Consider the following 27,958-nt stretch of genomic DNA (forward strand, 5'->3'; position numbering starts at 1 on the left):
ACTTCCTCGTGTGACTGACATCCCCTTGCATGCCCTCCGCTGAGCTGCGTTTTACACATCAGCGACATGGGAACGGTGATCTTTCACGCATAAAACGCCGTATAACAAACCCGTCTCGGAATTTCGAATCTTGTGAAGTTTCAGTGCTGTTTAAAAAAGTAAGTGAAAGTCTTTGTCTTTTTTTCTATACCGCATTGTTCCTGCACTTTTCAGGGGACCTACTGCCCTGTATATTTGGAGCAGTAAGTTGTGCTATACACTTTTTTTTTTTAATAGAATGGCAGCATAAAATAAAAGACGACAGAAGGCGTTGCGGATAACCCAGGGTTTTCGAGGTCTTGTTTGTGTTGCTAGCCTGGGGTCTAAACTTCTGATCCCTGCTTCTCTTTTCTGACACCTTCTTCTAAAACCGCTCTTGGCGGACTTGAGTGAAACATCACCTTGAAAAACAGTTTTTTTCAAGGTGCTGTACGGTGTATCAGAGAATAGGTGTAAATTATTTATTTTTTTAGTGCAACAACGTCGTCGAATCTGAATTCGAGTCTGAATTGTAGGTCGTGCCTGCCTGTTTTAGAGTGCATAGCTCCCCACTACCTTGTCTTGAGAAAGTCAAACCCGACCCAACCATAAGTTTCCTTTTCCAAATCGACCATGCTTCCAAGTTGGAACTATGGATGAACCACTAAAAACTGCAGAACCACTGCACACACGTAAGAGAAAACAGTCGCAAAACACCGGAGAACATACAGTATTCAATCCAAACGCGTTATCAGTTTGCCATTAATCTTGATTTGGGCTGTTTCTCTTGAAGAAACATGTCCCAGTTCAAGATGATGGCTTGAAGCGTAATGGTAAAACTAGGCAATAGATTGCCGAACAGCAAGAGACCTTTTAAATTGTTGGCTTTGACATTGCTAGCTAAACTTGACTTCGGACTTGGCGTTTTCACCGAGCACTACACCCGTGTTACAAAGGGAAGTGACGGCTGTTTTACCCCCTTCAGCCTCTGATGCAAAGCAGAATAGCACCTCTTTTAACATAGCATGTTACAAGTAGCGCGTTCAAAAGCGGTGCAGATAGTCGGATGCGCTTTCTTAGTGGTGCCATATTTGATTACAATGAAGTGAAAGTTATTTTCTTCGTCGTTCCAGCTTTAAGGAAGTTGTCAGTCAACAAGGGACTTTTGCGACTTCCGAGGTCCCGGAGGTGTATTTAATATTAGACAGGAGCGGGGTGTTAATACTTTTAAACCGGAGCTTCGCGGAAGTACATCACGTGTTTACAACACTTCTGTCAAAAGGTTCATAACCTAGATACTATTCTGAAAGATGTTTGAGCCAATTTTATTACGGCCACTAATGTCTTTTGTATAAATAAAATATATCGTGGAGGTAATTCCACTATTTGTTTTGGTAGCCTCATCAATAAAAACGGTCAAGACCAGACATTAATCAATTACACAGCAAGTAGATAATCTCTTTTTAAACTCATGATTTCTTATACAATCTGTGCTTTTAACAAGTAATCTTCAAATGTGCAGCTGGTCTCACTGTTGCTTCTCAGTTCTGGGGTCCTGGGTTCAAATCTGGCTCTGTCTGTGTGGAATTTGCTTGTTCTCCTCTTTAATTGACTTCTCTAAATGACCACGGGTATGTGTGTGTGTGCCGTTCATGAACTCTGTGCCTTTCGGGTAAGGCTGTGGCCCACATGATCGTCTAAGGATATCGTAGTTAGTGAGCATCGTGGATGAAGTTATGGGTGTACCCATGTCAAAATGAAATGTGGTATATCATGTTGAGCAAAACCTAGTGAAATGCAGTGAAGTCAAAGTCAAATATTCTGAATCTATAATGCAATGCTGCAAACAATCTCAAAACAAACACACAACGTAAATATGGAGAAACTACCAAAACATGTAGAACCACTGCACACATTTAAGAGAAATCAATCACAGAATACCTGTGAAAATATTCAACCCAAACATATGATCTATTTGCCGTCAATCCTGGTTAAAGAAGAGTCACGAAACAATAAAATTCACAGATGATAATGGAGTTTAGAATGGGGAATATAACTCTAAGTGCCTTGCTTTACTTCCTTTGTCAATTTAGATCGGCAATCGGAACTTTAAAAAGAAAAATAGCTTGTAAAATCCCTAAGCATCCAGTGATATACCAAAACCCAGTCTTGTTATCTTAAAGTTTGAAGTTGGTCTAACAAAATAACTAGCTGAACAGCATTTAGATGAAAGCCAGATTTTTACAGGTTGGACTGGGAAACTTGTTTGCCGGACATTTTGCTTGGTTTTTCATGAGTCGGGCTCTGTCTTGAAAAATCCTGGATAACTTAGCTTGCGGCATTTGCATGTGACTGAAATTTGAATCCCCTTCCATGTCTGAAAAATAAGACTTGTTGTACTGTGGTGGTCGGCGTTTCCTTTCTGCCTCGGGCACCAGCAGTATGATTTTGCTTTGCAAGCCTCTGAGGAAGGGTTAAAATTATACAATTTTAAAATAGCATGCAAGGAACAGTGGAGGACTTCTTATCTTGAAAGTCGATTTATCTAGATAATTTACATATTCACCCAGTTCTAGTGTTGGAAACCACTTTTCTTTTCAATCTACAAACGTTGTGTGCGGCTGCATACTTATACCAACATCTTCTGTTTCACGAAGATATCGGGGAAGACTCAGCTCTTTGCATCATGTAGCTCTGAAATGCTGGGTGGAAACTCTGTCCACATTTTCCAACATCTCTTTAACATAAAACTAACATGAGAAGAGGTGGAACGACGACTCAACAGTCGAGTATTTCAGCTGCACGTATAACCTTGGGCAGCTATGCATGCATGAATGAAGACGCCGCAAAAAATAACTCGGTCTTTCCTTCCATTTAAAATGAGGGTGATTTATATTAAAGATTAGAAATGCTATTTTCATATGTTACAAAAATGACTAAAGATTAAACTGTTTTTCTGTTGCCATAATCATCAGCCTGATTTTTGTAGAAACTGAGGATTCAGGACAACTGTTAAAGTGAAGTCAATTTCTCTAGTCCAAATCTTTTTCTGCTGGCACATTAGATTTACTGAAAAGCAGATATTATATTCCACAACTGTTGTCCACAACGTGATGGATAATCCGATTGCAGGTATTTGAGCACAATGGCCTACTAGACTGTATATGGAGAGCAAAGAAATGGGAACATGTATAATTTCTGGCCATTTTGGTGGCGCTTTACACTGTAGAGAGGACAACATTACAGTCCGTCAGTTAATATGGTTTCAAGGACCAGAGCCATCTTATTCAAACTTTATAAGGCTGCGAACCTTAAAAAATAATTGATATTGGGTTTCTTCTCTCCCTTTCCAGTATATCCCCAAATAGGAAGGAATTTCACAGACGTTCTATCATTGCCTAATAAATAATTGTCAGAATGAAGAAGAAGAAGCAGTCTCGCTATGATTCTTTTTATTGCCTGTTAACATTCACATGCAGTGGTGCTAGATGCCACTAATGGAGGGTGACTGGTTTATCATTCCTTGGAATCATAGAACAGACTCCCTTGTTAAAGCAGTGCTAAAATATGGAACAGATCAGATTGTTTATCAAAAGGAAATAATAGCTGAATGATTTCAGAGGCTGGAGTAATGTCTATCAATGTAAATTGACTAAGATCGGAAGGTGAGGAGGTCATTGCTGTAATAATATTATCCTTTTACTTTTTATATTTTGTATCATGTGTTGTTTTCCTCTAGATTAGATGCTGATTTCCACAGATCTAAAATAGAGAAAATAAATACATAAAAAGATCTAAGTTACAGACATATTAAACTTGCAGTCCAAATATTACAATATTTTACAGTTTACAGTTCACTGTTGGACAAAAATATATTTTCTTTTATCTTGCTGCCATTTAACCTGGTAAAATTGGACCTGATAGACAACTGTCTTGTAAAAATATTTTTTAGAAACCTTTCAAAACTTTTGTTCATCATTTAGTCTCTGGTAAAATGAAAATCTTTGATTTCAGAGGCATAGCTGAGCCTCTGTTACATTTACAGCACTGCTTTCTGGTTGTTCTAATCTAGCTTGTAGCCTCCTGCCCCTGTGGACTGTGGAGGGAGCAGGTCGGAGGGACGATTGCAGCAGGGCAACAGAAGGAAAGCCATGGTCCCAAGACGTCTGCAATCAGAGCTCATCCTCGGCTTTTTAAAGTGGCCAATTGATCTTTTGGCTCTGAGAAAGTAAATCGTTCAGTGTTGCTGCAAATGGACTTTAACTTCAGGTTTGAACTGTGAAAAGGTCTGACCATTGCCTTTCCCGAAGGTGTGCTGTGGTGGTAAAATAGTGTTGACTTCCTGCTTAAACAGGGTGAATCGATGACTTGGGCTTTTCCTAAGTCCTCCCAGCACTCCTCTGTGATGGCAGTCCAGGCAAAAGATGACTTGACCATTTTCGGTGTGAATTCGAGCTCTGCAGCCACTGCACAGCCACCCTTCCGTAACCAGGTGCCACACATGGTCATCACAACTAACACCGCATGGCTGATCTCACCGTAGGCAGTGTCGTGCAAGTACAAATCTGTGTGGCAGCACACATAAGAGACTAGATAAGGGAAGGTGGGTTTGCTTCAGCTCTGACTCGACCAGGCTGAGTTTCGGATGAGTTGCTGATAGAGGTTCCAAGCAGCTTGTCCAACATTTGGCGATTGTTGTCAAATTTCTTTTGTTGGGATTTCAGCAGGTCATAACCAATTGCATCATGCCAGCATTCAGTTCCAGTTCAGTTTAAGCTTTACTATACCCTGGGGGGAATTTGTTTTATAGCAAAGCACAAGAGTCCAACACAACAAATGAAAACAAACATCACCAACAAAGAATACAGAAGAGGAGTGTTTCAGGAGATCAGAGTTACCTTTCATTATTTGAAACTGAGATTGCAGAGGGGATTAAATATTTCTGGAGTCTATTATCATTACTCATGGGGACACAGAGGCATTTTCCAGAAGGAAGGAGTGTAAGTTCACAGTGAAGGGGGTGTGCCAGATACTCCATAATACTCCTAGCCTTCTGTACTGCCCCCTGTAAGTGGAGGAAGAAAGCTACTGACAGATACCTGTGTTATTTGTACACTTGACTTCAGCAGTTTCCATTGGCTTCAGCTGTCATTTTGTTGCTCATGTGGTGAAAGATATCAAAGATGAATCTTTGTCCCTCTTGTCTCTCTAACGTGCTGTTTACCCTCCCTATGACTTACTGTGCAGCAAAACAGATCAAATGCTATAAATAATACCATAGGGGCGATGCAACTGTAGGTGTATCCCCTACCATAATCTTCTTATTTAAAAACAAAGAATTATTAATTGGTAATTGGTGATTTCATGAAGGTAGTTGGGAATGCTCAATGACTACATTCGGAATTTCTGCTGATGTCCAAATTTCACATGACTTTATTTAACATCTGTGGATTAAATTCATGACTGATTTTTTTTTTCGGGCAATCTTCTGCATTTTAATTGACTGAAATATTACAGGGGTGTGTTGCTTGGTTTCTTGTTTTCAGTGTGGGTGAGGAAACTTGAACTAGAATCTGATTCATTTCAAGGTGTTTGCTGAAGGTTTCTTTTTAATGATCATTTACATAAACTACACCGCAGTCTCTCTTACAAGTCATTTTATTCCAAAAATGGCTTTTTCAGTCTCTGTTGTCACCATTGCTAATTACTACGCCTGCATTTAGGTATATGGAACGACATGGGTCACAGACTTGGGGGCAATCATGTATACAGACTTACCGGTTTTATTTCACTCTTCAGTGGGTTAAAGGAAATAGGAGGAAGTGTCATAATCACATGTGTGAAGGGTGTAAATCTGGTCTGTGTTGGCTGTCGCTGAATGAATACAATCAATCCATGAGGCTCAATCAATCCATAAAATCAATCCATGGGTAATTGCATCTAGGTAGCCTGTATGGATACTGCATGTTATACTAACCACCAAACATGTTAAATGTGCTGATAGGACTCTTTCCGTTTGTAATTGTAATTGTTGTTATATTTTTACAATTGTCTCCTCCTTAGTGGCTCAACCTGTACAGGGACTCACTCTGAGCTCAGGTTAACTTTTTGTAATCCAGACATCAGTGGTCAGAAAATTGGAACTAGGATTCCCCAGGCAGTGTTATAAGCCTGCCACTTATTTTGACTGGCACCTGCGGGCTTATGACAACGTCAGCGAGAGCTGCTTCGCCCCTCCAGTTGGTGCCAATGCTGTTGTGAGCAACATGGGAGCACGTGTTGAAGAAATCGTGCTGTAGTTGTGCTGCTTGCGTTTCTAAAACTGTGCAGGGGGATGTAAAAGGAAGCTGTACTTTAGTTTATGTGGTGCTTTCCTGCATGTTTACTATATGCTGTAGTTTTACAGTGTTTTACCACACTTTACTATGTTCTTACCACAGTAGAGCACAGTAAACATGGGCAGGTCAAATTATCCTGCTATCACTTCCTGAGGACTTGGCTACAAAAGTGAAGAGAGTTCCTCTTTGCTCAGATGAGGTCTGAATTGATTGTTCTCTTCTAAAACGTGTGTATGGAATTCATGTAACTAGCTAGTAAAAGTGGTTTTACACCCTACAATACAAACTTTCATCACCAGGGTAGATCAAAAGATGCTGAGCCTTTGTACAAGTATTTTTGGCTGACAGATTATCAACAATATAGGCATTTAGTATTTTGATTCAAAGCTGTTTCCGACAATGAGGTCCTTAGAAACTAAAAAAACAACAGGTTCTTGGAAAATGCTGATTACATCTCAGTGAGAATATCTGAATAACTTCCCGCAAAAGACAATGGCCATTCACTGCAGGTAGTTCCTCATGTTTTACAGAGACCACTGCTAACAGGTAGTCCCATGAACATGACTGTAACTGGCACAGTCCATGAGCAATAGGAATTATAGATTATTCTGCATAAAATATCGCCTTAATGCAAATGCATTAAGATGCAGAGCAAACATTGAGGCTAAACCATGCCACGCGTAAGGGACACACGTTCAGCACACAGAGTGGGGAGAGTAACTGAAAGGGATGTTATAAATATTGAGAAAAAAAAAATCCCATGGTAATAACTGATTTTATGTTTGTTTTTGCGTGACAGGGAAGTTTAGCTGCTGTCACAGCTTCATCTTGACCCGTCTTAAGGTTACAGATATGGCCGCGACTAGACACTGTCAAAGCAGTGGTTCTCAAGTAAGGCCTTTTAAAAATAGCCAGGCCAGTTTTTCTACTGCATTTGTCACTGACACTTGCCACCCATCCCATGTTGAAAGTGTTACATTTCACACATTTTTTAGCACTTTGCGCAGTGCAGTGCACTACACTCGGTCCTTTCTTGAGTGAGAATGACCATAATTCTATGTTCAGTTCTCTTTCGAAAGGGCAATGAAAGTCCTGAGAGAGTTGCATGTGTCTCTTTCCCTTTTTGGCCAGCTGGTTGAAGCCCTGCCCTTGAGTCAGTGCCTTATTTAAATTGTTTCAACTTGAAGGAGTTTTGCCCTGCAATGCCTTCCCCTTTCACAACATCCTGCTGCATCATCTTTTCTCCATGGGCAGGAAGTGGGCCGACTTTGCTGCTCAATCATTCAGGACTCCTGGTCAGCCTGTCAAACACGCATCGACCGCGTGAAACTGTGAATCAGTGAGCAAAAAGCACAGCAGTCTCCCGCTCCTCAATCGCCATCTCTGTGGGATTCTCGCTCATCTTTCCCGCCCTGTGTTTTTTGTTTGGATTTCAGGCAGGACAATGGGGTGTATAAAGTCGAAGGAGGAGCAGCAGGCCAGCAATGACAAGATCGTGAATAATGACTCAGTACGTAAAATCCAACAAGCTCATTATGTGAAAGATCCCACATCTGGTAGTAAGACAGTAAGTAGGAGTCTGAGTACAGATACTACTGGTGGAGGGTGGGTTGGGGAAATGATGGTGATGATGGCGAGGGGTGGGGGGGGTCAGTGGGTAGAGACCACTTGTGTGACAAAGGGGTTTGGGTGGAAATGAAGGGAGTGGGTGGGGAATGTGGGGGCTTTATGCTCTCGGTTTTTCTGTTTCAGTCTGTCTTTGGCACTTACCATATGGTAAATAAGTTTCTCTAATTACCAAACAGGAAGAGCTGAAAAATTTAAGATGCACTCAGCGCTGTTCCTTGTGGGCACACAATTCTGCATCTGAACTTTCTGCAAAGCTTAAAAAAGTAATGTTAGTGTTAACAGCATTGACAATGTTAAAACCGGGTTCCTATAAAAACAGAGCAGTCTGAACCATGGGCAGCTGTTCCGCCTTTAAGCATAAAAATGCCCCTAAATATTGGGAAAAGCAAAGCACCCTTTAATGCATTAAGGTATTTAATCACAACACAATTTACAGTATACACAATTTTATACACAATAGAAAGCCAAATAAATCCAACAAAAAGAGCTTTTTTTCTCTGCGTCAGGGCCTGTCATGCTGTTTGGTGATTTTGTACAGATAACAGATGACTGCTGACGGGATGTGTCTTTAAAAGACGGCTAAATAGGAAGTAAAAGACAATGGAAAGATTGTTCTGCCGATGGGTAAACGGCACAATGAATTTCCCAGCATCCTTTAGCTTGAGCTTCACATGTTGAATGGGTTAAAATTAGTTCCCTCTCGTTTATTATGCTATAAGTAGGATTGCCCTTGCTGTGGCGCAACAGCTGATCCTGCAGACATTTCTTAGTTTTATTTCCGAGAAGGTCTTGCAATTGTAATGAACAAGGAAGTGAGAGTCTTAAAGCACTTACATTTTCGGTGAGATGCCACCCTTAATCATGCACTGCACTGAAATTCATTCCTAAACGCGTTACTAAAATACACAAATGTTGCTGTCTTTTTACCACACACAGCTGAAATACAAATTACATGGTACAAATTGGAGTGGTCTTAATGTGGGTTTAGAATTTTCATTATTTCACTTCCTGTAACCTCTGCCTGGGTGAAATCTGAACCAGCCAGTATTGCCAATGGAGCCACATGTGTCTGTAGATGTTTTCCTCCCGTCGGTCTGTTGTCTCCCAGCAGATTTTAAAATCTGTAAAGGGCTGAATGTGTTGAGTGAATTGGGGCTCTTGTCCATTTTAGAAGGCACTCCAGTTGAGTCTGCGCTAAATGCAAATTACCGATGCTTTCTCTTTCTGTGAACCAAAAGAAAAATGAGGAGGAAATGGCCACTCGCGGAAGATCAGATGTAAGGAATGTGGAAGCTGCTGGAAAGAAATGTGCAGATTCTTAAAAACTGCTTGTCCTTTGTCCTTCTTTTCTCATAGACCCAAAACAGCTCTTCTGCTGTGCCACCATCGTCAGGACACCCAGATGGTAAGAGAAACTGAACTGCAGACCGGCAGAGCCCTTTTCAAAATGGGAATTGCTGTGTTTTTTTTTACTGATTTTGTTTTATTAATATTAGCCTTGATTGAATGGGTTCAACAGTGTAAACGCTGTGTACGGAGACATCTTGCATTTCCTACCAATCCTTAATGCCTCAATGTGCATCTTACTGTATGTAACACTGTATAACCTTTTAAAGTTTTCATGATTTACCAATAATTTTAGTAAAATTATTTGCATGTTAACTAGTGCCAAGAACAGACACGCTGCATGCAGAAAGGAAGGAGATGCCGATACAATCCATTTATATACCGTAAATGATCAATATTAGTAATGAGTTCACTATGCAACGGCCACCTTGAAAATTTGAGTTTGGTGCTCAATTGAGAAATCAATTAGACAGCCATATACCGTTTAAAAAAAAGGAATAATTCAGCCTTTAGGAGATTGACCTTATGGATTTTTAATTTATTTCAATGCCCACATACAGTAGCTAGAGAGCTACTTTTTACCTCCTGTTCCTATGCACAAATAAATGCACGAGCTGATCATGAACTCTATAGGAGTGATAACAATTGAACCTGAAATTCTGTACCTGTTTGCAGGAACTTGCTGAACAGGTTGCCCAGCTAATATAAAAGATTCGTTTACCAAGGAATGAACAGTAAAAGAGGAAGCACCCCCTTATAGCAGAAGCTTACAGCTTGTAATGCAATGGGCTTTCCTCTATCGATCCTTTATTGTTTGTGCAGTACTTGGTACATCCAAGCTACCTGCGCCACACAGGGGACGGGTCTTTACGAGGGACTGGACTGGCTTTCCGACCAGCTCTCCAAACGCTAAAGGCCATCCGCTGAAGACGGACGTGTTATTTAATAAAGGACATGTTTAACAGAGCTGGTCTAGGCTTGGGAGAAACGAAAACTAGTTTTGCATTCGATCGTTAACGGCATTCAGAACAGAGATGGCTTGGCAGCACATCTTGATTTCCCTTTTGCGCCCATCCAAGTCCATCGTCTAAAATAAATAACTCAGGTCCTGAAAATTGTGCATGTCCAGGTGATCATCGGATGTTGTTTTCCCTATTGGGATAGGAATGAAATTAGCACACGTTTACAGTGTTTTGGTTTCAATTTTACAGGAGAAAGGTATTGTGAGACTTAAAACTCTTAAAAACTGATGCCCTTGCCTACCTGTAGGTCAGCAATCAGCTACTGAATATTTGCATACGGGATTCAGAGTGATAAACTCCATACGTGAAGGAACCATTGTACACTATTGACACTGAACAGCCGAGATACAGCACAGCTGTAGTACAAACAAAGAACCCAGCAGCAGACACGTAAAGCATATCAAGTGGGGTTAAATCCAGACTGCAATGTAAAAATACTCATGTCAACCCATGCCAGACAGGCGCCCTGGTGATTCACAGAGCTGGTTCACGTAGTAAACTCTCAGAGGTGCTTGTGTAGGGTATGAAGGACGAGCAAGCTCAGAATCATCTTTCTGTCCTTCGATAGATGAGGGCAGGTATACTGGTGATAAACCCATCAAAACACAAGTCCTGATAGTGTTCTGGGGGCTAGTGTGGCTTGGGAAACAGTGAAGCCAAGCAGACCCTACGTCTGCATTATATCCATCCTCTTACTTTAGAACAATTGAAAATTTCCCACTACACATACTGTATAAGAAATGTCTTTGTGGTATTATACAGTAGTGGGTGTTTCTTTTGAATCGCTTAAGCAAGTACAATGATCAATTAAGTAAATTAAGACTGGAACTGAAAAGAGCAACACCACACACTAAAACCGATCACTCCTCTTAAATGAGGAAAAGTCTTGTTTGGTTAAGGTCAAGTTTTAGAATCTGCCAGTCATGGTTCTGCAGGGGCTTGGCTGTCCCATCGTCTGTGCTATTTATTTATGTATTGATTTACTGAGACTTTTCTTTATTCAGTTTTTTTAACATTTTCCTTGTCTTCTATGACAGCCCACTAGATAGAAGACCACATGACTGAGATATAAGAGGGCCAGGCCACACCCTGTGAGAGTTTCTAACAACCTATCAGTCCAAAATTATGGAAGATTATATTCTCAGTTTAACACTTTTTTGTAAAAGCTACCACAGCCAGAGCTGTTCATTTGGCTAATGCTTGGTGTTGCAAGCTGCTCTAGAGCAGCTGACCACAGTTTTGACAGGGCAGGCCTTTGACTAATAACAAATTAATGATACTCGCCAAGCTGCTGTTTGCGAAGTGTCTTTGAATCAGCATGGTGAGGGAGACAGCTTTAGTTTAAATATTGGATTAAAGGAAGATTGGAGAGAAGCGATGGGGTAAAGTAATGTCTGTCATCAGTGTTTTCACAAATGTTTTTAAAAGTGAAAAGCTGGAAACCTCCTGAGAGTGGTTTACATGTCTGCTGCTGGGTTATTTGTTTGTACTACAGCTGTGCTGTATCTCGGCTGTTCAGTGTCAATAGTGTACAATGGTTCCTTTGCGTATGGAGTTTATCACTCTGAATCCCATGTGCAAATATTCAGTAGCTGGTTGCTGACCTACAGGATGGCCAAGGTCATCAGTTTCTAAGAGGTTTTGGTGTCAAAATACTTTTCTCCTGTAAAATTGAAACCAGAACACAGTGTCTGTATATTTTCTTCTCTCTTTTTAACACTGAAGCAACAAGTAACTAGTTTCATTTCCAGTCTGCTAAAAGGTTGTTGTCACTGAAACCTAACGGGGTTGTGGAACTTGCTATACGATGGTCAGATACCGTGTCATGGGGCTTTCTTGTCTAGAGCCTTACCTGACTGCCCGTTTATTTCAGTTGGAATCCAACTGTCGATTCGAATATGTCCATTCGAAGAAATCGATCTGAATATGTCTTGTGCTTCAGGTGCAGAATCGATAGTCATTACGCTGTACGACTATGAAGCAATCCATGATGGCGACCTTGGATTCAAGAAGGGAGAGAAACTAAAGGTGTTACAAGAGTGAGTGTGTCCAAACACCAGTCTGTCTCTTTTTATATTCCTGGGTACCCTGGAGTGGGTACATCTTTTGATTTTCATTGTCAACCCTTTCACTTCTAATACTATCATTACTGGATATATTAGTAGGCTTATTGTTTTGTGTGCTTGTCTGGTCTGAGGCAACTCACTCAGGGGTACTATAAGACAGTACAATGCATTATGGAAAAACAACTCAAATTCATGGAAGCTGTGCAAAGCGCAGTCATTCACATAATGCAAATTAACAGCGCAGAAAATGAAATCAATGGAACATCAGTCACGTTAATTGCAATCGATGTGCAGTGAGACCTGATCACAGCACTAGAGCAGCACCACTGCTTGTAGGAATGAAGCAGGGCAACAGTGGTCTCCAAACAGGTAGGTTTCGAGCAGGAGCTAGGTGGAAGTCACGAAAGATCGAGTCTTGATTTAGGGAGTGAGTAGATGATCTAGTAGCAAAGCTCTGTGAAAAAATAGGACATTTCTGGGTTTTCTAACACTCAACTTTTTGGTGTGGTTTTGTGCAGATATTTGATTGGTAAAGTCTTTGCCTTCAGCTTTTAGAGAATCCTTTTACCTAAGATGTTTCAAGTTTTCCTTTATTTGTTTTGGAGAATTTTAATTCCTCTTTAGAATGTGAATTGTACCACCCTCTTACTGTATCAAAGTAAAGGGTTAACGGAGCTCAGCACAAAACTCAGTGCATCTGAAACTGTACCAAACATGGCTGCTGGAGAGTAATAATTAGGTGCTGACTTCCTCTTTTCACCCACACTGCTGTTTTTTTCTGACGATTGCGTAAGGGTGATGTGGAGGCGCTTGGCGCTCTGTTGTAAAGCAAGGTCATGGAGCTCCCAGCCACCAAGGGCGTGGATGTAGAAAGGGGAAAATGTGACAAAATACAGCAGGATCAGTATTGATAATCATATAATAATGACCTCCCAATGTCATTTTTATTTTCTGTATACTGCGTTGTAACATCATTTGATTATTATTAGTTGAATCAAGGGTGGATATCTTAACAATCTGTCCTAAAAGAACTTCCAGACATAAACAATGAAAAGGGTAAAGTGCCAGCTCTTTTAAGTCTTTAGTCTTTAGAGAGTTTTTAAGTCTTTTTAAACAGTCTTGCCATTGCAAGAGCAAGGAGTGAAACCCAAGACACCATTCAATATTCCAGGGACTAAAGTAAACAAACTGTGTGCTTTCTCTGTTGGAAGACTGGCTGAGTGGTAGCTGCTGGTCCCCTGTCCCACTAACCTGCCTGTCTGTGATGTGTTCCAGGTCAGGTGAGTGGTGGTGTGCCAGGTCGATCAGCACAGGAAAGGAAGGCTTCATTCCCAGCAATTATGTCGCCAAAGTCAACTCGTTGGAGACGGAGGAGTAAGTACTGTGTCACCATGCCAGTACCTGTCGGGGACAGCCCCGAGCACAAGACATTTCTATGATACGCAAGAGTTATCAGGGGAAGCTAATGGAATTAGAGAACATCACTGCAATCAATACATTTTCAAATTTAGTTCTTAGATGCAGTATGTTTTTTTTTTCCTTGCTGCCCGAGTGGTCTTATGCCATTGACGTGAATCAAACATCTGAACCTAAAACAACACTTCTGAACAGCCCTGAATAACTTGTAGGTTTTTAAGTGCCTAACAAAGCCATTACTGCTATTTCTAATTCTGTTAGGAGTGATGGCTTTGAAAGATTCTTGTGAGAAAGAAAGCGAAAACTGCTTATCTAGGATATTTTTGTGATATCATGTTGATTGTATTAGTTGGTGCTTTATTCTGTTAACTAAAAAAAAAATGATGGAGCTGGATACTAGATTTAGAAGCTGGCAAGATTCTCACCTTAGGAATTCTCATTGAGTGCGTAGATCCTACTAAGAATGGTACTGTCAAGGAGTGTGAACTTTAATCAATTTTATGTTTTTAGTGACGCACAGGGAATTGACACACATCCAAATTGTCTGCAGACGGACTTGCTGGAAGATTCTGTGGTTTTATGCATTGTCCAGAGAGAGAGGTTCCTCACCCTGGTCCTGTGGGACACCCACATGTGCTGGTTTTCAGTTCAGCCAAGCTCCTTATGTTCTTTAGTGGAACAAACAAATTGCTCGATTGGAACCTTTGGAAATCTAAGTGGACCCCAAAAAAAAAGTTGAAGATCATAAATTACTTTTAAGACAACCTCCAATGATTAGGAACTGTAAACAACTGAAGAGTCTTGATTTTAATCCAACCATCCGGCAGTTAAGTCTTCAATTATGTAACGGAGAGCTCAGGTTGAGTGAAAAACAGTAATGGAGCAAGGGCTCAGAACCAGGGGTGTTGCATGTATTGAAATAGTAAGGTACGTTGTATAGTGTTGTAAACCACGAGGGTTATTCTTGTTCCTTAGATGGTTCTTCAAAGGCGTCAGCCGCAAAGATGCAGAAAGAACTCTTCTTGCGTCAGGGAATCGAACTGGTTCCTTCATGATACGAGACAGCGAAACAACAAAAGGCAAGTCCTATTGTCGTGCCACCAGCATGCCCGTGAACTGACTGTGTTTACAATGGAAATGAGATCTGGTGACTGTTACATGGGGAGATTTGCATCTGCTAGCCTATCTCTGGGAGGAACATGGATTCAAAGAAGGTTAATGATTGCCATGCTGAATATACAACACTGACGTTTTACTACGATTCATTATTAACTATCCATTTTTTTTCTTAGAAAATACTTTTGAAATACCAAGCAATTCTCAGAAATTTGGTCCTTTCTTACATGATGTGTTGCTTTACCTACAGGTAGCTATTCTCTGTCCGTCAGAGACTACGATCCGCAGTCCGGGGACACCGTGAAACATTATAAGATCCGGACACTAGACAATGGAGGATTTTACATCTCCCCAAGAATCACTTTCAACACCTTACAAGACCTCGTCAACCACTACAAGAGTGAGTACTGTCTGACTTTGAACATCTGCTGTGATAACATCAGTGTCTCCGTCCAAGTTCTTATCTTAACAAAAGTGAATGTTATATATATATTCAGCGGATGGTCTGTTACAAATGTTACACATTTAGACTGTTTTTAAAAATCAGCCACTTTATCAACAGCTGAAAATTACAAAGTGTAGGATGAGGGTGGAGCCAGAGAGGAAGTTAACTTGATCTTTAAAAAGATTATTTAAGCGTCTTAAAAGTTTGACAGTGCCTGATTGAAACTGACAACATGTCTCTAGAGCAAAACTAAACCTTCCCACAGTGGATTTTAGTAAGTGCAATGGAAATTCTGATCATCCAGACCCTTCAGAAAAGGATTTAAAAAAGGGTAAATAAAATTAGTCAAAAAAGTTTTAGAGAACTGTCATGTCTCCCACCTCTGTCTGTTTAACTGAACCAATCATGAAATCTACTGTGACTTGTGTAACTATAACCTGGACTGTATTGTCCATCCTGGTTGCATATTAACCACAAAGATCAGTCCAGGATTACAGCTTTAAGACCATAGTCCTTCCTTCACTTGTACTTCTGCATTTTAAAGAAACTCCTGTCACTGGTTCATTAATTGTCAGAGTAAATTAACTTTCAAAGCACTTTGACATGATAGAAGCAAACAGTAAGCTGCCATATGCACAGAAATTAAAAAGAAAGTGTTGGTGATTTTGTAGTAAAAGAACGTGTGTTGTAAATTAGAATGTTTGAGTTCTGCACTCCGATTAATCAGCATTTCTTGCTATGTGAACATCCAATAGCAGCACACAATTGTCCTTTTGCATAGTAACTCTGAACCGTTTGGAAGAGGGCAGCTTCACCCTGGTAAATTTACTTCTGTAAAAAAAGTGGCATTTATTCCCTTGTGGCATTTCCAAGTTGGTTTGCAGTAAAGAGACTACCTCAAACAAAAAATGGAGTACTGCAAACCCAAATCGATGTATTCTGTTTCTTGTAGATCATTGCCCAAGTTCTGTACAGGCTGCAGGAGAAGTAAGCTAATAATATCCAGGAGCAAAAGTCCCTTTCTTGCTGGTATTGAAATGTTTGACAACACCTGTTATATTACACTCCCAAAATGGCGCTCGTGGGTTTGTACAGGATAGTATCACATCTGCCTTAGTTTCAGATACTGTACGTCCCCTTGTGCTCCAGGAAATCATCACCATCACCGCTACTTAAAGCAAGCAGATCTTTATGATGTCTGTGGGTCTTTAGGTTTTGGCTGATATGAAGTGTCTTGACAGAGCAAGGAGACGGTCTGTGTCAGTCCCTGACGGAGCCCTGCATCAACCCCAAACCACAGAAACCCTGGGAGAAGGATGCCTGGGAGATCCCCCGGGAGTCGCTGAAGCTGGATAAGAAGCTGGGAGCTGGTCAGTTTGGGGAGGTGTGGATGGGTAAGTCACACATCTCTTTCACGTAGGTGATGCCAATGCCTGGCAGAGAGGAAACCACTGGGCCTCAGACCCCCAGCAGTTTGCTTTTTCCCTGGCAAAGTTTCTGTGTTCCTCTCTTCCATGCCCAATAGTTTACTGTGCCTGCACGTAAAACACCTATTGTGTGTATTCCTATGGAGTTCTCTGTGAAGCCCTTACTGACTCTCTGTGCTTCCAGCCACCTACAACAAGCACACCAAGGTGGCTGTAAAGACCATGAAGCCTGGCAGCATGTCTGTGGAAGCCTTCCTGGCTGAAGCCAACCTCATGAAGACACTGCAACATGACAAACTGGTGAGGCTGAACGCTGTGGTCACCAAGGAGGAGCCCATCTACATCATTACAGAGTTCATGGAGAAAGGTGGGCAATGATTATAAAATACTGTACTGACCCCCAGTGTTGTTCGGTAGTGGTGCCACCATACGTGGCTGGTATTTTTTATTTATTCATTATCTATGGCTTGCAGTATGTAAATAAAATGCCCAGAGGAGGGTGTGTTTTGTTGCACACTTGAAGTGAATTCAGCTATTAAAAAAAAAAAACACCAGGAGTTTACTGCAGCAAATTCACTCAGCTTTAGTTTACCTGCTTGTAAGATACATCCAGTATTGTGTATCCAATAGAATTTTATTTTCTACTTTTAAGAACCTGTTGATCCGTAGTCTTCCTTAACTGTTCTCCCATTCAACCCCATTCTTGTTTGCAGAACCTGTGTGCACGATGGGGGCATTTTGTAATGTGGGAGGTGTGGTAGAGGCTCTCTTTCACAGTTCAAAGATAGCAGCTCTGAAGCCTAATCAAGGCCTGACAAATCACTACATTTTGCAATGATAACTGCATTGTAGTGGTGCCGTTCAGGCTACTGACTTGATCAGTTTGTGGTTTGCAATAATAAAAAATGTCACTCATAAGAGAAATAAGAGATGTACATGGTCAAACTTCTGCTCCTTGATCTAAACTTCTAACTACCTTTGAGCAAAAGCTACATTTTTGTAGCTAATTTAAAGCTACAAGCTAATAAATTCTCCATAAAAGACTGTTTACTGCAAGAAAGATAATTTCTCAACCCCTAAAAATACTTCAGCTCAAATCTGACAAGTGTCTTAATGGGTCTGCAGCTATTTTGCGAGGCCTGTAAATATGTTGTGGACAGTCTCAGATACCTAATGACCACAGTCTTCCTGGCGTTGTCAGCAGTCTGATGTTTATGAGGGTTTTTTTTGTGCGTTTGTGGTTGCAGCTTAGAAAATCAAGAGAGGCAGTGAAGCACCATGACAACAAACCAGCAAATTACAGATACGAATGCGTGAAAGCAGAGATGTCACCATGATAGCATTCTTGGCATTCTCTACGTTAGTGGTTGTCCTGGAGTTTTTGAATCCCTTTCTTTCTGATGGCTTTCAAAGGCTGTTCTCAGCCTGCTGACAGTGTGTGTTTCCTGACTCTGTAGGCAGCCTACTAGACTTCCTGAAAAGTGACGAAGGCAACAGGTTGCAGCTTCCGAAGCTCATTGACTTCACGGCACAGGTAAGCGCTTCCTCTTCTTCAGTGTGTTCCTGGAAGGGAGCATGGTGGACCAAAATCAAAGCCTTTGACCCTAGTGCCAAAGCTAGGCCCTTTTTTCTTTCATGCATTTATTTTAGGTGCACTTTTTTTTGCGAAAGATCTGAATTGTTCACAAGTGTATTGGACTCTCTGCTCTTCTGGAGAGTCAATGGTGACCACCTCCCCCTCTGACAGGAGACATGAGTTTGTACTTTCACAATGTGTATTGTAACCTGGCTTGTGAAAAAAGTGCTAAAATACTGACACCTGACAGCAGACTGAAAGAAAACCATGAGATTGCGACATGCTGGCTATGTAGTTTTCTTGTATGCCGATATGCTGACATATGGCAGAGTATGAGCTAAATACTGGTTTAGAGCTCTACACTTTGATCAAGCCAAGCATGAATGGCACACCATGCTAGACAATGTCAACAGTATTATTTGTAAAGAATAAGCAAGTGTTTCCTCTATGTGCGGTTACATTTTAATATTCAAATCTCCTTACTTTTATAACAGCCCAGTCGTATTGCATCTGAATAGCCATGCGCCATGCTTCTTCTTCATTCACCCCCAGTCCCCTGAATGAACCCAGGGTGAATTCTGGTGCATGTGCTTGTTTTGCAACTGTAACTGGACGATGTAGCATGAAAGTCTGACCGGGGGGCAGAAAGGATTTTTTTTTCTTTTTAAAGAGACACAATGAGTTAAATCTAGGCTACGAATGGGTTAACAGTCTGTTTATCCACACCTTTGAATTAATAACAGCATCCTACAGTTTTGGCACTTGTTTCATAATCACCCACAGATCCATCTACAGCATTTGACTATACTGGTGCGTGTGTTTTGCATTGCAATCTGAAGTATGTTTTTTGTCCACTGTGATGTACAAATCTGCATTTTTTTTTAAATACTCATTTGTATACGAGTTTTACAAACACCAGATCCCATACATAGGCTTTGTTACAAAAGGGTGCACTCACCTCTTTGGACAGCTTTGTTGGATGATTTGTCAAATTTAATGGTGTGCCCTGTCTCACCATTTCCTCTTACACACAGATCCCAAAATCCTTGGACACTGATAAGCTGCAGTTTGTGGGCTTTGTCTGTGAATACTGGGAACTGGCATCTGAGATGGGTCAAATGTTGTTGAAAAAGGAGAACAAAGATGGAAGCACGTGCTTCTCGCCACAGATTACACGATGCAGACAGGGGTAATAATGCCAAAGGCAAGCCAGGAAGGCAGAAATAAAGTCAGGGGGCGGCTCTAAAAATACTCCGAATTGATCTCTTGCATGATGTTGATCTGTGCTGAGAAAGGAGAAGAGGAAGCTCAAGAAAGGGGAACTTTCATCATTTGCAATCCCTGAGCTGTCTGCAGAGTGACACTGGGAATCACTAAACCCCAGCAGCTGTGCTCAGCCATTTTCCAGCGAGTGGGATTTCCCATTTCTAATTTAAGGGCATCTCTTGGCACTTCCTGTTCTTGTGAAAGTGGTTTTGCTGGTTGCTTGAAAAAGTACATGTTTCATTTTTTTTTCCTTCAGAATAGTTTAGTAGTTGTATTATATCCTAGTGAATGCGAAAGAGGGATGAGTTTACTAGAGGTTGTTGGCAGTAACTCGCTTAGCTGAAAGAAGTGCATCTTGACTGTAAGAATGAGGCTGACTAAAGCTCCCTCTCTCAGTTTCAGAAGGAATGAGCCAGGGAGCTGCTCCAGGGGTGTAGTTGGGGTTGTGGGTGGGGTGCCAGAGAAATGTGCAGAGGGATGTCCAGTAGGCCAGATAGCATATACTGTACATAGAAGAGTGGGAGTAAGAGGGATTAGGTTCATCCCAAACATCTGTTATATTCTTCCATTTTCTTTTCTTTTAAAACTCCACATAGTTTTAAAACTGGTTTACTCTGCTTTGAAGCCCAGTGGCCAAATTTGCGTAGTGTATTTCGATATGAAAAATGTGAATTGTGCTATAGTAGCAGATTTGTGTGCTGGTGCATGCTTTCTAAAGATTTGATGTAAAGTAAAGATGTTATTCTCCACAATACAAAACGGCAAAATAACAAAACACCAGAAACAACAAAAGCTAAATAGCAAATAAAAGATGAGAGACGAGACTCATTTTCAAGATTCACCTTCTATATGCTAAAAGCTCTGTTCCTGCTAGTTTGATAGAAAAAACAGTTGGTGACAGAAGATCAGGTACTCAAAGCATTACAGAACTGGATGCATTTTAAATTTCAAATATGTAAATTTGAAGGTTGTTTGTGTGTATCCAAGTATGGGACAGCAGTAATACAGAAATACAGAGAACAATAACTGAAGTCTGTGGTCTGGAGTCGCATACCAGTGCTTTAGAAAGCTCATAATTGTCTTCAAACCTTTATTTCAGCTAAGCTGATAATCACTTAATTGAAGTAATTATTAGCACTTTTTAAAGGCCTGCAGCTTTTGCTTTAACTAGAACTAAAAAAAAACAGTACTGAGGAGTGGAGCTGTGCACCTGTAAAGAAAGGTTTTGTGTTTATTTTATATTATACGTTGGATCATTTGTTTGGCGGTGCGGTGGCTCTGTGGCTAAGAATCTGTGCCTGTGGCTGGAAGGTTGCTGGTTAGTATCCTGCAGCTGGCAGAGGAATCCTACTCCGTTGGGGCCCTGAGCAAGGCCCTTAACCCCAACTGCTCCAGGGGCACTGTATAAATGGCTGACCCTGTGCTCTGACCCCCAGCTTCTGTCCCTGTCTGTGGGTCTCATGGAGAGCAAGTTGGGGTATGCGAAAAGACAAATTCCTAATACAAGAAATTGTATAGGGCCAATAAAGTGATCATCTTCTTGTTTCACAATTGTAAGTACAATAGCACTAGATAATAGTGAGAGTCATAATAAATTAAAAACCATGTTACTTTTTTGAATTATTTATCATTTTAGGAAGGGGAACTAATGTGTAACTAATGACAAAAATGTGCTTCATGCTTGCTTGTAATACATTTACATTTAATTACAATTGTAAAACTGCTGTAGGCTGAATACAGTGTAGTACTGTATGTTACAGATAACTGCAAATGTTAAAAAGTAATCAACCTACAAGATGCTTATCTGTGCTAATTCCTTTTGCACCGGGTTATTTCCCCACAGAAATGATTTTCAAATTTGATTTGACTTTAGAGCAGCAATGAGTAGTCCATTTGTATGGTTAATGCTGAAGGTATTGTTTTGTGCCAAGAAATGAAGATATACACTGTGGCTGGAGAATCACGGGTTCAAACCTAGGCTGTGCAACTTGTGATAGCTGATGACAGAGGAAGAATAAGAGAAAGAGAATGGGTGGGGTGTGGCTCTACCCACAGCTGGGACACATGTGGCTGGTGCCCCACTGCACAAGATGGGGAGCTGTACTGTACTGGTAACGTTCTGGATTCACTGTGCAAAAAGAAGCAGTTGGTAGAACTGCCCATCGGTTCCATTGAGTTTGCACTAGATTACAGTGGTGAGATGAGGGGAATAGCAAGGCAAAGCCCAGCTGGAATGTGCTGTAAAAGGTGTGCACTTCTGACACTGAAAATCACGCTAAAAAGGTGAATTATTTTTGATTGAGAAGTCAAAACATACACTCAGTGTAAAAATACTTTCAGTGTAAAAATAAATTCAAAGGGGGCAAGAGATAGGTGGTTTCAGATACGTGTATTTGCGTATATGTATAACTTTTTTGGTTGCCTTCGGCTAGAGAAACCACCGTCTAAGAAACTTTAATTTTAAATGCAGGCTCGTGACAGCAGATTGCCTGCGACAATTTTAAGCAATACTAAAGTCACATTTTTTTGCAAACCCCCGAATGAGGAAATCGAAGAGGGCCAGCTGGGGATGCTGAGAAACCCAGAGGCCGGGCCTGTCAGCTCTGAGTCCTGCTGACAAGTGAAATGTGCCACGTGGTGTCTGACAGCATTAGTTCGGATCCAAATCATTTGCAACCCGGAGCAGGAGTTTCCACACCCTCTGAATGTGCATGCCTTTTTAAAACCTGTCTGAAATCACATCATCCATCATGACGGCTTCTAGAGGGAAATTACGGGTGTTTTTAAACTTACTTTCCAAGGTTATGTGATAATCAGTATTATCCTGTGCCATAGGTACTCATTTTATATTAATATGTACGTATAGGTTAGAGTGGACATCTGCATCAGCTTGTGAGCTATAAAAGTGTGGAACTTGTTCTTATATAGTACGTGTATTCTGTCTATTATAAAGATAACTTTCTAAGTCATGTTCATAACCAGGGGTCTGGAACTGCTAGGGGATCCTCATTAACTGGCTTGGGAGGTCCCCAGAAAGGAATCCATCGGTTGGTATAATTGACTCTTTCCCACAGATCTATCTGCTCTGAGCAGCTAAGGGAACGTCTGTTGATGTACATTTCTACTTGAATATTTTAGAATAGATGGCGCCATGGTTTATAAGTAGTGTGGATTGGGTGGTTACATCTGGAGTCTGTATTTAGGGGGATTTCTTCTAAAGGAGAGCACAGGAGGCCAGTCCAGAACATGGTATCTTCGTAAGCACACCCTGGGCAAATGTACAGCTTGCATCAGATTCTGTACTGATTACTTAAGCCTTCAGACTGGGACTGCAGGTTCGTTTTCATGGCAGAGTATGCTTTGTACCGAGCCCCACCCCACCCCTGCCGGTTATCTGTGCTTAATAATTGCTGGGTAATGAGAAACCAGAAGTGTCTGGTGAAGTTACTGCAGCACTGGAGCAGAGAGCATAAGGGGGAAGTTGTCTCACTGATAGCAGTGTAAACGCTGAAAGATGGCAGCTGGTTTGTTTTTTTTTGTACTTTCCACTTCTGTACTTGTACTTTTTAACCTCCCTTCCTCACAAAACGTGGTCTTGATGGGGAAGAAAAAATATGTGGCTTGTGACTCTGCCAGATCTAAAACGAAATTTCTTTCAGATTAATTATATCTGATGTGAGAACTCAATTAAGCAAATGTTGAGTTGAAAAAAGCAATGAGGAAGCTGACAAATAAAAGGAACAAGAATTTTAATTTAAAAAACAGCACCCAGAACTGTGCATATCAATGTTTATCATGATCTATCATTATAATGCACTTTCAAGTTTTACTACTTTTTTCCACAACCAGCATATAATTTAATCAACCTGATTTAATTAATTGTTCATTGGATGCTGGTGTTAATGACAGGACTGAGCTACAACAGAAGTTAACAGTTGGACCAATTCATTTCTGTGGAAGTGTTTTTGACATAGGGTTTACTATTTGCTGAGCAGTACCTGGATTGTGAAGACATTCCTCTGTTTTTTATTAGCTTTTTTATTTCTGTGTGCATTCTTTTTATGTGTTTTTTTTGTGGTGCGTTGTTATTTTCTATATTGTTGTGGTGTGAGCCTTAGATCATGGTGGCAAAGGAGAAATTGTCCTGATTAGGATTGATTTTTTTTGGTTGGTCAAAGGTACAGTCAAATCATTGTAAACATGTGGTGAGGGTATGCATAACTCAGGAAAGGAAAGGAAATACATGCTAGAAGCAAGATGCTTCATGTGCAAAGGAAGGAAATACACCACACATGGGTGACTCATGCTCTTGGTGCTGTTTTCCAGATTGCAGAGGGTATGGCGTACATAGAGCAGAGGAATTACATCCACAGAGATCTCAGAGCAGCCAACATTTTGGTGAATAAAAACCTGGTCTGCAAGATAGCGGACTTTGGTCTGGCTCGCATCATTGAAGACAACGAGTACACCGCAAGAGAGGGTGAGCTAGACTGGCAACTGCTGTAGCATTCATATTCCCTGTAAAATCTGTCATTGGGTCCAGTGTATTAAAAGTTTTATCTTAAAATTTTTACGGGATTTGCTGTCCCGGTTCATTCACTTTATTGTAGATTTCATGTATTCCTTGCTTGCTTGTGGATAGTAATAACAGTAACAGTAATATTGCAGCAGGCCCAAGAAACAAAAGTGGTCACAGCTGCCTCCTCTGTGAGCGACAAGCATGATGTGGTTTTCACTTTTTGTGTCTGAGTGCTAAACCGACTGTGCTATTTGAGAGAAAAACTGAAGGGTGCAGCTCAACAGGCATTGAAAACTGATGAACTGGACTCTTATTTATCTGTGCTTAGGTGCAAAGTTTCCAATAAAATGGACAGCTCCTGAAGCCATCAACTATGGTTCCTTCACAATCAAATCGGACGTCTGGTCCTTTGGGATCCTCTTGACAGAAATCATTAGCTACGGAAGGACTCCCTACCCAGGTGGGTGTGGTGCTTGGTTGTATGAGTGTGCATGTGATGTGGGTATTCAGTGCAACTGAGGTTCTGAACTAGCTGCATCAGCTGAAACCTGTTATTTTGTAGCGAAGAACAGGCAAGGTTACTGATGTCAGCTTTCACACCAAATGTACTTTCATTCAGCAGTGGCCAGAGCTCTGGACTTGTAACTGGAAGGTTGTGGGTTCAAATCCCAGGTGGTGCACTGCTGTTGTACCCTTGAGTCAAGTGTTTCACTCATGTTGTTGGTAATTACCCAGCTGTGGTCTGGATAAAAGCAACTGCCAAACAATCACATTAACTTTAATAAAAACCTCTATTCTTAGAGGAACTTACCAGCATATGGAGTGTGGGAAAGGCCATTTAAATTTTGTCATGTGTACTTGACACTTCTTGTAGAGGGGATGTAGTTATGATCAGTAACATTGCTACTTATGTACACCGTCCTCTGCACTCGCAGTGCTAATGGTAATTTACTGCAGCTGTGACTCTGACAAAACCCACATGCTTTGATCTTAAAGCTGTGTACAACTGGCCAATAGCCCTAACCCACAAAAACACTCCTCAAGCCAGGGACGCAGAATGCTGCTGAATGCATTCAGCACACTTAAGAGAATGCACTGTAACTGATAGAACAGTTAACTTAAAGAAAATGGCTGGGGCATAAAAATCAGATGGGTCAGAAAGCAGGGTACTGTATTTCTGTTTCTGTTGAGGTCAGCTGCTGGTTTTGATGTGGCAATAAAGGCAAATGTTGCCAGGCAACTAACAGGAAGCAAAAAGAAAAACAGAAACTTTTTTCCTCTTATTTGTTTTTCTTTAAGGACTGCAGAAGTCATTGAAAGGTGACACTTTAAGTGCCCGCGTGTTAATGAAAAGTACAAAACGTTGGGATTTCCTGTGAAATGCACTTGACTCCACAATGTACTCCTGGGCTATTCAGATAGATTGAGATTTTCTCTTGTCCTTGAGGCGTGTGTGCTGCTGCTTTTGAGTTTCTGTCTCGCTGTCAGTATTCGCGAGCCCAAACGCAGTGTCTCCTTTGTCTCCCCTTTACCCTGTCTCGCAGGGATGTCGAACCCCGAGGTGATACGCTCCCTGGAGAGGGGGTACCGCATGCCCCGCATGGAGAGCTGTCCCGAGGAGCTCTACGACATCATGATCAAGTGCTGGAAGAACAAACCAGAGGAGAGGCCCACCTTCGAGTACCTGCAGAGTGTCCTGGAGGACTTCTACACAGCCACCGAGAGCCAGTACCAGCGGCAGCCTTGAGGACACCGCGGGGAGAACCGCGTCCCTGCTCACTCTTGATTGGGTCCCACAGCGCACTATGAATTTGCTGGCTCCAGGCAAAAACAAAAATGCGATTCAGACTAGTCTTCTATATTTGGTCTCCTGTCCATAGTTTGTTTCTGTTTTTATCTTTCTTACCAATCATTCACAACATCTGGAGGAGCCTTCACAGAGAAGAACGCCGCTGAAAGGATTTCTGTCCCAAGCCCTGCAGACTCATCTTTGTCCTGAGACAGCGGTTTTAACATGTGGGGTAGTGAACGTGCCTTAATATATCTATCCTTCTCTCAAAGCACTCACAGTGCTGTTTACTTCCAGATAAGGAATTTAAATTAAGGTAATTTCATGTTGCATTACTATATTTACCTTTAGATACTAAAGGAAACTTTGGTATCTTTGTGTTCATGAACTTTCTCTTTTTTTCCATAAACATATTTAGTTGTAGAACTCATGGTACTTTTAAAAAAAGTCCTTATTTTCAAGTGCTTCTTATAGGATTTCAGGTGTACATTTTTTTATTTAGTGTGTGTGAAAAAGACATTGTTAAAATATACATTCCTACTGCATGTGAAAATTTTAAAAAAGCATTTCATGTAAAACGTGGCACTCCCTGTTTACTGAACGTAACCCTCATTTTCATTTTGCAAATCTTTCAGTTGTCTTATTTCACTTGCATAGTTACATTGTTTGAAGGACCCACTGAAGAGTTGCAAAGAAGAGAGCACTTCAGAACCGTGACTGGATTTCAACATGCATCTGAGACTGCATGAACCTTTTTCACAGTCCAGCTCAGTTCCATGTAGAAATATCAGCCGTGCAAGTTGTCTCACTCATGAGTGCCACAAATTCAGGTCACCGGTATTAAAACATGTATGTTTACTAGACAGTCCAATCAGGTGTAGCTTTGAGGAAATGCTGAGATCTAAGGTTTTATACAGTATATAGCCTATATTAGGCTTTTTACAGGACACATAACCCTTCTGTTAGGTTTAGTAACCACACATGCGTCAGACTTGGGTTAACACATCAATACTTTACTGGGCCTCGGTAAAGACGTAGACCTTCGAGTTCATTTCCCATTACCAAAAAATTGTGAGTAGTTTTATGAAATAGGAATCCACAAGTTACCAGCAGAGGGCGAACTTCTCATCACCCTGTCCTCTGAGTCCACTCTACACTGTAACGTATTCATGTGGCATCTACTGATTTTTCTAATAGCTCCCTTCAATTCAGGGTCGGGGGGGAGCTGGAACCTATCACGTGCCATTGTGTTTGTGTGGTCATCATTTTTCTAAAGTTAAAGCGCAGACAATATCTTTGAAAGATTTTTTGCCCTTTAACACTGAACCAAAGCAAGCCTTTTGATTTCAGAATTGTTTTCAAGACGTCAAATTCTTCTATTGCTGGAAGACAACAATAATCATTTGTATTATCTTGAAGCATCCTGAGTTTATTTCAAACTTTAAGTTGTTCCATATTGACAGCATTGCCACACAAAATATTTCTGAATTTATGATTCCATCAAATGACTTCCTTAAAAAGTGATTGCATGTTTTGCATTTCTTTTAAGATAGTATTTGTTTCAAATTCAGTCATTTTTCTGTGTCCGTCATGAGTAAGCTGGGAGGTGTAAAATATGCAATATATTTGTGTATACCCAAAGTTTTGCATTTTAATTTATTTTGCACGGGTTTTGTTTTCATTTTTTGCTTTCCTGCTTTTTGAGAAATGTGTACTGTCCAAGAGAGTGGGGCTTAACAAATAGCCCTAAGGAGGTGTCCTTTGTTATTATAAATACAATTTTAAAATTATTATGTATTTAAATGTAGTTGTTTGAATTCTTTCAACATAAATCTTGTAATTGCTTCATTATCATGTAAATGAATATGTAACGTGTTCTGCTTTTAATAATGTTCACTGTTACTGTTCACACTTAAATATGCAGATGTCAAATTAAAACAAATTTTTAAAAAAACCCAGAAAAACAGTTGTGTTGCTGTAATGT

The 27,958-nt window shown here is 40.8% G+C and overlaps 1 protein-coding gene across 1 annotated transcript; it reads left to right on the forward strand.

Moving 5' to 3' along the window:
* Window positions 1–27,940, forward strand: hck (HCK proto-oncogene, Src family tyrosine kinase). The gene is made up of 13 exons (XM_088937316.1): window positions 1–158; window positions 7,793–7,923; window positions 9,342–9,390; window positions 12,297–12,393; window positions 13,696–13,794; window positions 14,812–14,919; window positions 15,207–15,352; window positions 16,639–16,791; window positions 17,009–17,191; window positions 18,282–18,358; window positions 23,993–24,146; window positions 24,514–24,645; window positions 25,730–27,940. The coding sequence occupies exons 2-13, from the start codon at window positions 7,801–7,803 to the stop codon at window positions 25,930–25,932; spliced, it is 1,524 nt and encodes a 507-aa protein (XP_088793442.1). The 5' UTR covers window positions 1–158; window positions 7,793–7,800; the 3' UTR covers window positions 25,933–27,940.
* The last annotated feature ends 18 nt before the right edge of the window (window positions 27,941–27,958 follow it).

The sequence above is a fragment of the Atractosteus spatula genome, chromosome 19 (assembly GCF_055471065.1).
Source record: "Atractosteus spatula isolate fAtrSpa1 chromosome 19, fAtrSpa1.hap1, whole genome shotgun sequence".
NCBI classification, from domain to species: domain Eukaryota; kingdom Metazoa; phylum Chordata; class Actinopteri; order Semionotiformes; family Lepisosteidae; genus Atractosteus; species Atractosteus spatula.

Excerpts from the sequence above, each read along its gene's own strand:
- hck (XM_088937316.1), top strand. The coding sequence starts at position 7,801 with ATGGGGTGTATAAAGTCGAAGGAGGAGCAGCAGGCCAGCAATGACAAG. Across the intron at positions 14,920-15,206 it reads AGCGAAACAACAAAAGGCAA|CTATTCTCTGTCCGTCAGAG; the intron begins GTCCTATTGTCG and ends ACCTACAGGTAG. Across the intron at positions 18,359-23,992 it reads TCATTGACTTCACGGCACAG|ATTGCAGAGGGTATGGCGTA; the intron begins GTAAGCGCTTCC and ends GCTGTTTTCCAG.